This window comes from Vigna unguiculata, chromosome 1 (assembly GCF_037176805.1).
Source record: "Vigna unguiculata cultivar grain cowpea cultivar isolate G323 ecotype 2 chromosome 1, ASM3717680v1, whole genome shotgun sequence".
Lineage (NCBI taxonomy): Eukaryota > Viridiplantae > Streptophyta > Magnoliopsida > Fabales > Fabaceae > Vigna > Vigna unguiculata.
The window spans coordinates 5,376,367-5,388,570 of record NC_140792.1 but is presented as its reverse complement, the minus strand read 5'-3'; the positions used below and the strand labels follow the sequence as shown (position 1 = coordinate 5,388,570).

General features: G+C 33.4%; 1 protein-coding gene across 2 annotated transcripts; it reads left to right on the top strand.

Annotated features, from left to right (window-relative positions):
* Nucleotides 1-5,764: 5,764 nt before the first annotated feature.
* Nucleotides 5,765-11,688, top strand: LOC114195336 (disease resistance protein RUN1-like). 2 transcript variants are annotated; one of them, XM_028085789.2, is made up of 5 exons: nt 5,765-6,310; nt 8,502-9,609; nt 9,734-10,024; nt 10,122-10,269; nt 10,602-10,916. In XM_028085789.2, exons 1-5 carry the CDS (start codon nt 5,814-5,816, stop codon nt 10,604-10,606), a joined length of 2,049 nt encoding a protein of 682 aa, XP_027941590.2. In that variant the 5' UTR covers nt 5,765-5,813; the 3' UTR covers nt 10,607-10,916. The 2 variants fall into 2 exon arrangements, with proteins under 2 accessions (XP_027941590.2, XP_027941564.2); XM_028085763.2 differs by adding an exon at nt 11,021-11,688 and having other exon boundaries at nt 5,768-6,310; nt 10,122-10,919.
* Nucleotides 11,689-12,204: the final 516 nt, after the last annotated feature.

The window sequence follows — 12,204 nt, the reverse complement described above, 5'->3', positions numbered from 1 at the left end:
ATGAAATGCTTTGTTTTGATAGAGAAATTAAAAAGCATTTCAAATGGAACCATTTTTTTTGAAGGATTTTAATTAGCTAAATTAGTAGAAATTTAAATACCTTCAAAATAGGTGAAATTTGAAATTCTTCTCACTCAACCTCACATTCTAGACGATCCGGACGGGCACGACGATTCGGACGTACCCGACAACCCGAACGAGCCCGACAACCCGGACGGGCCGACGACCCAAACGGGCCCGACGATCCAGACGGGCCCGATGACCTGGACGGGCCAGACAACCCAGACGAGCCCGACGACCTGAATGGACCCGACGCCCCAAACGAGCCTGACGACCCAAACTAGCCCTTCCAAATCATTGGGCCCGACAACCCGGACGAACCTGACAACTCGAACATGCCTGACGACCCGGAAGTGCGGGACAACACGGATAGGCCCGACGACCCGAACGAACCCGACGACCCGGACGAACCTAACGACCCAGACGAGCCCGACAACCCGCATAGGCCCGACGACCCGCACGGGAACGATGACCCGGACAGGCCCAATGACCCGAACGGTCTTGACGATCGAAACGGGCCCGATGACTCGTACGGGCCAGACTATCCGGACGGTCCCGACGACCCGAACGGACCTGACGATTTGAATGGGCCCATACAAGTTGTCGGGCTCGTTCGAGTCTCGGGCTCGTCTAGGTCGTTGGGCCTGTTCGGATCTTCGGACGTGTCCAAGTCGTTGGGCCCATCCGAGTTGTCGGGCTCGTCCGGGTCCTCGGGCCCATCCTAGTCGTCAGATTCGTCCAGGTCTTCGGGCCCGTCTGGGTGTACGGGCCCGTCTGGGTGTACGGGCTTGTCCGGGTCGTCGAACCTGTCCGGGTATTCGACCCCGTCCGGATTGTCGGGCTCGTCCATGTCTTCGGGCTTGTTCAGGTCGTCGGGCCCATCTTGATCGTCGGACCCGTCTGGAGCATTGGGCCAATGACCTAGACGGGTTGGACCGAGCCATATTGACGAACTTGACGGCACAATCGTGCAATATGGGCCGTCAGGCATCTAGATCATCAGGCAACCCAGCCTGTCTGGGCTTCCCAGTCGGTCCAGCTCGGGTGGGTCGTCGGGTCTAACCAATCTGGTTGCGTAGTTGGGTCTGTCCGACCCATCTGGTTTGTTGAGCATGTTTCCAATTTTATCATGAATTCAAAACATAATTAAGCGTAAAATAAATGTTGTTAAAATTAAATTTTATCTCACAGTAAATTCAATTTTTTTTTCAAACAAGAAATTGAAATGTCAGGTATTTTAATTTCCTTGTCCAAACAAGTTATTTAAAAAATGAATGAAATTTAATTACAAGCAATTCAAATACAAAGCATTTCAATTTCTAAGCATTGTTGAAATGCTCCATCCAAACACAAGGTAAGACTTTAATAAGACAAATATGAAAGGTAAAAACTACTAAACTAATTGTTTTAAAATATACCAGTAATAAATTTATATTGTCATTAGTTAATTTTAGAGATATATATTAAACATACATTGATTAAGTCTAGTAACACACACTATATAAATATAGCAAAAAAATTAGACAAGTCTAGTAATATACACATTATACAAGTTTGTACATACATTAATTAAACAAGTAGAACAAAAATCATTATACGAGTCTAGCAATACCCAATAAATGAGTTAATCCATACATTAATTAGATAGTATAACAAAAGATATTATATGAGTCATTTCATACATTTGTTATACGAGTCTATAAATACATTGGTTAAACAAATATAACAAAAAATATTATAAACTAATTTTTCAATGCATTGATTAGACAAGTTTAAAATACACATTAGACGATTTTGTCCATGTAATCATTAGATAAGTACAACAAAAAAATTAGATGAATCATTCCACACATTGAATACACAAGTCTAAGAATACCCATTATACGAGTTTGTACATATGCTAATTACACAAGTCTAGCAACAAACACTAAACGAGTTTATCTATACACTAATAAGACAAGTTTGGCATTATACATTGTGCAAGTTTGTCCATTCACAAATTATAGAAGTCTATAAATACACATTAAACAAGTTTGTTCATTCACCAATTAAACAAATCTTGCAATACACATTAAACGAGTCTACACATACATTGATTAGACGACTATGTTCATACACTAACTAAACTAGTATAGAACCAAACACTATACTAGTATGTCTATACACTGATTAAACAAGTCTAGCAGTATACATTAGATAAGTTTGTTTATACACATATTAGATGAGTTTATTTATACACATTAGACGTGTTTGTCCACTCACTAATTATAAGAGTTTTGCAATACACTTATATGAGTTTGAATATACACTGATTAGATGAGTTTAACAATACAATTATACAAGTGTGTCCATATATTGATTATACAAGTCTAGCAATAAATATTACACAAGTTTGTCAATGTATTGATTAGACGAGTTTAGTAATACACTTCAGACAAGTCTTTCCTTACACTGATTAGAAGAATATAGCAATACAATACACAAGTTTAACAATACACATTAGAGAGAATGTTTATACAGTAACTAGATAAGTATGACAAAAAATATTAGACAAGTCATTCCAAAAGTTGATTAGATGAATATAAAAAAAATTATTAGACAAGTATAAGAATAATTGATTAGATGAGTAAAGCAAAAAAAAAATAGATGCATTTGTCGATGTATTGATTAAACGAGTCTAACAATACACATTAGACAAGTCTTCTCATACACAGATTAGAAGAATATAGTAAAACTATTACACAAGTCTAATAATACACATTAGACGTGACTATTTATATCGTAATTAGACAAGTAATTCCATATGTTGATTAGAGGAGTATAACAAAAATTAGTACACAAATATATGAATATATTGATTAGATGAGTAAATAAAGAAAAAATTAAACATCTGTGTCGATGTATTTATTAGACGAATCTAACAATATAGATCAGACGAGTTATTCATATATTGATTAGACGACTCTAATAGTATATATTAAACAAAATTTTCTTCACACAAATTAAATTAATTTATTAATACACATTTATTACAACTGAACTCAAAATAGAAATTCAAAAATTATATTTTTTTAATATAATGTATATTTACTAACATAACAAAACATATAAAAATAAACATAAACATGTATATATGGATTTATAGTGTGTTTGGTTTGGCGTCAGATTGACATATAATTGATTTCCAAACACACAAGTTATACAAAGAAATCGATCTGACCAACATCAATTCTGCGACGCATTATCAAACACACTTAAAAATCATAACGGATTTAAAACTAGACGCAAATAGTAAAATCATTCGCAAATGTAGATTTCAAAGTTTTAATAATCTTATTAAAAAAAGACACGCAATAAAAAAAAACATTGTACTCGCACTTTACAAATGTTGTGCTTAGAATTTCGTATTAATGATACGACTTTTTAGCTAATTATTTAAAAAGTGACACTTATTCGTAAATACTAAATATTAAGAGAAATTTTGTAACTTACCAATTTCAACAGCTTAAAATTAATAAAAATAGTGAATTTCATCATAGTTCCAAAACAGATAATCCAGTGTACACAATGTATTAATACAGTCTTACAAAAGATATGACTATAAAAATATATCACTTATACACTTAAACTAAACTAATAAACTCTATACTTTAAACTGACCACTGCTAAAGCTCCCACTGAATACCTTCTCCTCAACACTAAAACGATGGCTCTTCATCCTCCAGAAGCACCTTTGACACTGCAACCACATCTGCTCCCACCAAATAGGTGATCATCGCAAAAGGAAAATAATACAACACCAGACACACAGAAAGCAAGGGTAAGCTAATCTGATAAGAAAAAATCATGCAATTCAATTATAAACAAATCATGCAGTCTTTCCTATTTTTACCAGAATTACATAGGCCACCACAAACACAGTACAAATATATTACTCTAGACTCGATATCCGGATTATGTAAGCGACATTGGATCTCTTGGTGGCGTGCACATGTGACTATTCCCAAACTCTGCAGAGTTTGGACACAAGGGGTTATCACCCAACCACTCCCAAGGTAAGTTCCCTTCGCGTCTGTGACTGAATTGAGTCCACAGATTAGGACCTTCTGCTACTCCTCACGACATAATTCATTACATTCTACATGAGCCTTAATGGTTATTGGAGTGTCAGGATACCAATCAAAACTGAGTCCTTATGTCCTTACATACACTAAAACATTCCTTTTAGAATTTCCCTTGAAATCCTAGTTCAACCACATCTTCTCATATTCCAACTTCATGCTATTTCACCACACATATTATCAGTCATAACAATTCATGCATATCATAACTAAGTTCACATTTTAACATTTAAACATTTAAACATAGCTTTATCCATTAGAAACAGAGAAATAACATTCAGCTGTAGAGGTTCTCGCCCAAGCTAGAAGGTCTCGCCCAGACAAAAGGGCTCTCTCGCTTAGGCGAGTCATTCTCGCCTGAGCGAGGTTCGAAATAGAGAACAACTCAAACTCTGGGTGAATTCTCGCTCAGGCTAAGTTGTCTCACTTAGACAAGAGTGACTCTCGCTCAAGCGAGACTGACTCGCCTAGGCGAGATCTCGGAGAGACAGGAGATGAGTTTCTGGTGTTTTCGCTCAGGCAAGAGCTGCTCGCTTAGGCGATACCAGATTCCCAATTTGTTCTCACATGCAACAGTCCAGAAATCTAGAACAATCCAATCATACACTCAATTACACAGTTCAGGCACTCATACAACACTCAATCATGCAATTCAAAGTCATCAGAATGATTTCTATACGAAATTCAAGCAAAACAGTTAGCTTCCCTTACCTGTTATCCTGTTTAGACAACTTTATAAACGTCAATGCCTTAAAAAATAATTGAGTCTCACTATTTTTAAACCACTATCACTTTTTAACACGCCATTTTCTAGGGTCTTACAAATTTCATTAAAGAAACATTGAGGATAAATTTATTAGATTGGAGATGCCTAACAAGAATAAAATTTGCATGTTAAAATGATCCTTTTTTTATTTAGAAACTAAAAATATAACTTAAGAAAGTTAGTAAACCCAATATTTATTTTTATAAAATAAATTTGCATATATAATATTGTAAATGCTTATTCATAACAATTTAGTTTGATTTATTTGATAAGGGTATTATAAAATTTGAAATTATAGCGGTTAAAAAAATATTGGTTGTGTTCACTTCTATTGCGATAGAACAAGTCATTCTCTAGTACTATTTTCGTTAATATATATATATATATATATATATATATATAATATTTCATTTAATTAATTTACAAGTAATTAATAAACTAAATTTTTATTAATAATTTTATTTTTATTGAATGTTTACAATATTTTTTATTCTTGTGGAAGTATATTATTTGATTTTGTATTTTTATTTTTTCTATTTTTTTCAACTTGTTTCTATTTCTGGTGTCTTCAAACTCATAAAAATAACCATTGATCAGTTGAAAAAAATTAAAAAAAAGAAAGGAGAAGAAAGAATAATTTGACAGATAAGTTAAAATTAAAAATAACATTAACTTCATTATGTTAACCACAAAAATCAAATCACATATTTTTAACCAAAAATAGAAAATATTTAAATATTTAGTAAACGAAAATATTTCAAGTAGAGAATTATTTTAATATATATAATTATATAATATAACATTATCCTATATGCAAAATGTGAGGTATTGATATCACACACTTTTGTTTGTGTTGAGTTGTTCTCATGGCTGTGCCATCATTCTCCTTTTCCTTCACCTATGACGTTTTCCTGAGCTTCAGAGGAGAAGACACTCGTTACGGTTTCACCGGAAATCTTTACAGAGCCCTTCGTGACAGAGGAATTCACACCTTCATCGACGACGAGGAGCTTCGCAAAGGAGACGAAATCACCTCTGCACTTGAGAAGGCAATCGAAGGTTCTAGAATTTTCATCATCGTTTTCTCTCTCAACTACGCCTCTTCCTCTTTTTGCTTGAACGAGCTCGCCTACATCCTTCCCCACGCTAAGAGAAATGCTTTGCTGGTTTTGCCACTCTTCTACGACGTCGTTCCTTCCCACGTGCGACACCACACGGGTAGCTTTGGAGAAGCATTGGATGCTCATGAAAAGAGGTTCAGAGGTATGAGTCAGGGTTTTGAGCTTAACATTGAGAAGCTCAACAAATGGAAGATGGCTCTGCGTCGAGCAGCTAACTTGTCTGGCTATCATTTCAAACATGGGTACTATCTTTTAACTTCCATATTCATTCATTTATCACTCCAGATAACCTAGAAATTATTTATTTTGTTCAAATTTAAAGAGCTCCAAACATTTATTTACATCGAAAAATGTTTAAGGTTTAGTTTTTTAGGATAAATTTTAGAAAAATCTTAATTTTTAGAAAGTTAATTTGATAACCTAAAATCAAAGAATTTCAAATTCTATTTAAAGAAAGACAAATTTGAAAAAGTTTCTATGGTATCCCTTCCTTTCTCAAATTGATGCTTCTCTTTAGATTTTTTAGACTTTTTGAGTTATCTTCATCAATGAATATTATTTTTGAGTTACCATTAGTTATAATTTCTTTTCTCAATATCAATATTTTTTTTACTCATGTTAAATACATCTTTTTTAGTAACGTCAATGTTTATTATTTTTAGTTGATTTATTAATGGAGTTCTTTCCTACCAATATAAAAACTCAAGATTATTTATTCATGATCAAATTGAATAAAACAAAAACTCAACTCATTACAAAACTATTTTTCAACCGATGTTAGGCATGATTTTTTATTTCACACCAATGAATTTTTTCTTCTTCGAGTGATGCAAATCAGATTTTTTTCAGGGAAAATTGATACGAGTTATTTTCTAGTTAATACTATTGAAGATATTTATTCATGATTGTTGACTAATGTGACTAAGACTATTATTTAGTGGTGGTTGGTAGTCAAATTTGTTTGATTTAAGTATGTAGTGTGTATTTTTTGTCCATATTCGAAAAGTTGAAATGACAAGTTTTATATTTACTAATTGAAATACTTTGTAAAATTTAATAAATTTAAATTCTCTTGTAACAAGATTTAAAATTAAGGTTAAAATACTTTTTATCTCAATTTTCGTCCTGTTTTGTCAATTTAGTCCTAATTTTGTTTTTGTGCTTAAATATCTAATTTTCGTCAATTTAGTCTATTTTGCTAATACCGTTTAAATCATTAACGATAATAAATCATGATCGTCACATGTCATTTCATGATTTTTTTTTTATTTAATTTTTTTAAAATGTCCATATGTCAATTCAGGCTGTCAATGTTTTATATTCACTTTATTTTCTATATGTATTATTTTTGTTCAATTTAGTCACAATTTTGTTTTAAATTGAGCAAATTTGTCTCTCTAGAAACTGAGACCAAATTTAATTTTTATAACCTTCAACTAATTATAACCTTAAAAAAAATATTTAATAAGAATGTGAATTTAGGATTATAACTTCAATATAAAAATTAAATTTGGTCCTAATTTTGAGAAGAACAAAATTGCTGAATTTTAAACAAAAGTATGACTAAATTGAACAAAAATAACAAATATAGAGAATAAATTGAATATAAATCATTGATTTTGATATGTGACACGCTACTAGTTGACACATGGACATTAAAAAAAATTAAAAAAATTAAAACATAATTAAAAATATTAAAAAAATATATAAAAAAAAGCCACGAAGTGACATATGACAATCACTATTCATTACCGTTAATGGTTTAAACGGTGTTAGCAAAAACGACAATATTGAACAAAATTGACGAAAATTGAGACATATTTGAACACAAAAACAAAATTAAGATGGATTTGACAAAACTTGAGAAAAACTGATACCTAAAAGGTATTTTAACCTTAAATTAAACAATGTAATTAATGAAAAGAATCAAAATTCTATGTATATAAATGTAAAATTTCAAAGTGTTTTTTTGGTTAAAATACTCTTTAAGTGTTTTAATTCTTATCAAAAATTCAATTAGATATCTGGTGTTTATTTGGTTCGATCTAATCCTTTAATATTATAAAATGATCTAATTAGGTCTTTAGGTTAGTTTGATATTGGATTTTCGTTAAAATTAATATATTAAATCACTTTACCTAAAAAGATTCAAATTAATTTTATTTTGTATGTAAAATGATTTGATGTATAAATAATAAAGAAGTATAAATTATAAAAACATTTTAACCTCAGTAAAAAAAAACTAAATTGAATCAGGATCTAATTGACTAAAATAGGATTTTAACCTTTTTCTTTATAAGGTATAGAACAATAATAAATATTTTTTTTTCTGAGATCATTTTGCTAAAATAACCTCCCTTACTCGTAATTGTATTACTTTTGGCGATAAAAAACATATTTGAAGGGATATATAATTTGACACTGATTGAACAGGGAGGAATATGAATACCAGTTTATCGAGAGGATAGTTGAATTGGTCTCTAAGAAGATTAACCGTGCTCCTTTACACGTTGGGGATTATCCAGTTGGACTAGAGGCGCGGGTGCTAGAAGTAAAGTTGCTTCTAGAAGTAGGATCTGATGATGTTGTCCACTTGGTAGGGATCCATGGACTCGGTGGAATCGGTAAAACCACACTTGCTCTTGCACTCTACAATTCCATCGCTGACCATTTTGAAGGTTTGTGTTTCCTCGAAAATGTGAGAGAGAATTCAAACAAACACGGCCTACATCATCTTCAAAGAATCCTTCTTTCTCAAGTGCTTGGAGAAAATAATATCAACATAACTAGTGTGAGACAAGGAATTTCAATGATGCAGCATAGGCTACGGCAGAAGAAGATTCTCTTGATTCTAGATGATGTTGACAAGCACGAACAGTTACAGGCAATTGTTGGAAGACCTGATTGGTTTGGTCCCGGCAGTAGAGTCATCATCACAACCAGGGACAAACAGTTGTTGTCGTGTCACTTGGTTGAAAAATTATATAAAGTGAAGAAGTTGGAAAAGAACAATGCTCTTCGACTGCTTAGTTGGAAAGGTTTTAGAACAGAAGAAGTTGATACAAGTTATTTGAACGTCATGGATCGTGTACTAGCTTATGCTTCTGGACATCCATTGGCTTTGGAAGTAATAGGTTCGAAGTTGTTTAGTAAAAGTGTAAAAGAATGGGAATCTGCCATCAAACAGTACGAGAAAATTCCTAGCAATCAAATCCTTGAGGTACTTAAAGTAAGTTTTGATGCTTTAGAGGAAGTAGAGAAGAGTGTTTTTCTTGACATTGCTTGTTGTTTCAAAGGATATGCATTGTCAGAGATAGAAGATATTCTTCGTGCTCATTATGGTGATTGCATGAAATATCATATTGGAGTGTTAGTTGAAAAATCTCTCATTAAATATGGCTATAATTCTGTAGTTACGTTGCATGACTTGATAGAAGACATGGGGAAAGAAATTGTCCGAGAGAAATCACCAAAAAATCCAGGGAAGCGCAGTAGATTATGGTCACCAGAAGATATAATTCAAGTTTTGGAAGACAATTCGGTAATGGTTTGTTCCGTTGTTTGATTTATCTTTACTATTATGTAATGTAAATTTAACTAAGCATTTGCACCGCAGACTAACATATATCTGCACTGTGCTTGATTGGTGCCTTTTCTGTCATCAGGGAAGTGGAGAAATTGAAATCATATGTTTGAATTCCTCCTTACCTGACAAAGAAGAAATAGTAGGATGGAACAGAAAGGCCTTCAAAAAGATGAAAAACCTCAAAACACTTATCATTAAAAAAGGTAAATTTTCGGAAGGTCCTAAATATCTTCCAAATAGTTTAAGAGTACTGGAATGGTTGAAATATCCTTCACAAGGGCTACCACCAGATTTTCGTTCAAAGAAACTTGCCATATGCAAATTACCTTCAAGTAGTTTTGGGTCACTCGAATTGGCTGAGTTTTCAAAGGCAAGTATGAACAGTTCATTTTCCAAACCTAATATATTCAACTCCCATCCGAATTGTTAATTTTTGTTTCCTTATTTGTCCTTTTTGTTGGCTGCAGAAGTTCATGAATATGACTCTTCTGAATTTTGATGAATGTGAAGGTTTAACACATATACCTGATGTGTCTGGGCTGCCAAATTTAGAAAAAGTTTCATTCAAGAATTGTAAGAGTTTAGTTACAATCCATGACTCCTTCGGGTTCCTAGGTAAGCTTAACTCCTTGAGTGCTGTTGGTTGCAGCAAGCTTAGGAGTTTTCCTCCCCTCAAATTGACTTCTCTGGAAAATCTTGAACTTTCATATTGTCACAGTCTCGAGAGCTTCCCAGAAATATTAGAAAAAATGGGAAAGATAACAGAACTTGTCTTGGAGGATTGTCACATAAAAGAATTACCATTTTCATTTCATAATCTCACCGAGCTTCAAACATTACAGTTGCGTTGGTGTCCAATATTAAGGTTACCAAGTAGTATTGTCATGATGCCAAAACTGGCCCAGATTATTGCTTGGGAATCTAAAGGATGGCTATTTCCAAAACAGGTTGAGGGGGAAGAAAAAGTAAGCTCAATGGTGTCTTCAAACGTAGATTGTCTTGTTCTCTCAGGGTGCAAACTCTCAGATGACTTTTTCCCAGTAATTCCTGAATGGTTTTCTAATGTAAAAGATTTAGACCTGTCAAGGAATAATTTCACGGTTCTTCCTGAATGCATCAGCAATTGTCATTCTTTATGCAAGCTTACTTTAGATAGCTGTCATAGTCTTCAAGAGATTCGAGGGATTCCACCAAACATACGACATTTATCAGCAAGATATTGTAAATCCTTCACTTCCTCTTGCAGAAGCACTTTACTGAATCAGGTTTTCTCTTGTTTTACTTTTGTTATGTATTTGATTTGATGATGATGATGATGACACTGTACGCAATGGTGCTAAACTTATTAATCGTTTGTGATTAACAGAAACTGCATGAGGCTGGGAACACCATGTTTTGGTTGTCAGGAGCAAAGTTTCCAGAATGGTTCGATCACCACCGTCGGGGACCATCTTGTTCTTTCTGGGTTGGCAACAAATTCCCTTCCATTGCTCTTTGTATTGCTATTGGACAAACTCATATCGAACAAGTTGAAATTGTTGGACCTATCATGATCATCAACGGCATTGAATGTTCATTTGATGAGGAGGAGGATCCTTATTTATATATGCTCCCTCATCACACACATATTTTCGATTTGCAACATATAGTTTTTTCAGATTATCTTGACAGATATGTTTCAGAAAATGAATGGAACCATGTGGAGATCACATACTCAGTGAAGCAGAGATTCAATAAAAAAGACAAACATGCGGTGACCCCAGTCTCTATAGAAAATGGAATCTATGTGTTGAAACAGAGGAGCAGCATGGAGGATATTCAATTCACTGATCCCCACAAAAAGAGAAGATTAGATGTTGTCTAAAATAAATTCATTTCTTCCACCAATGCATTCACTGGATAATGATATGAATTGAAATTAACATTTAAATATTTTGCCTTATTTTTTATCTGCAAAAGTGCAGTCCATATGGAAGTTTGCTGAGTACAAAAGAAAATGGCTTGGATGAAATAATAAACAACCAATCTTCTTGAGTTTTCCCTCCTTTTATATCCATGATTCCCACAAAATTCTAGGTCCATATTCTTCTGATCTAGGTATATATGGGTCAGATAAACAATCCTGATTTTGCATTTTATCGAAATAGTATAATAACGTGTTATTCAAATTTGTACATTAGTTTTTTTGTTAAATTCTTCGGTTAAAAATTACCCACTGCTGGAACTTAAACTTAACTTTTACATTACTATGAAAGACAATATTATTTATTTATCATTAAATTTATTTGATAATTAATAATTTGCCTTAACTGGAAGATCGTTATAATGAGTGCATTTTAGAACGGGATAATGATATTCCAACAAAAATTTTTGACAAGTATTTGACACAGTTTACGTGGCAGCGGTTTTTTTAATTTTTAATAACTGAAAATGTTTGTTCGCACGTGCAGCGGAAAGAGAAACAACGCTGAAGTTAAATGTCCGTTAGAGAGAGAAAGTGAAGACAGAGAAGGGGAAAAGTGAGGCCTGCACGTTGCGCAGTGAGAAACT

What these genes read in the sequence shown, in the direction of transcription:
- LOC114195336 (XM_028085763.2), top strand. Translation starts at nt 5,814, where the DNA reads ATGGCTGTGCCATCATTCTCCTTTTCCTTCACCTATGACGTTTTCCTG. An exon ending in AATTGGCTGAGTTTTCAAAG is followed by an intron (nt 10,025 to 10,121) that starts GCAAGTATGAAC and finishes TGTTGGCTGCAG; the next exon opens with AAGTTCATGAATATGACTCT. An exon ending in GAAGCACTTTACTGAATCAG is followed by an intron (nt 10,920 to 11,020) that starts GTTTTCTCTTGT and finishes TGTGATTAACAG; the next exon opens with AAACTGCATGAGGCTGGGAA.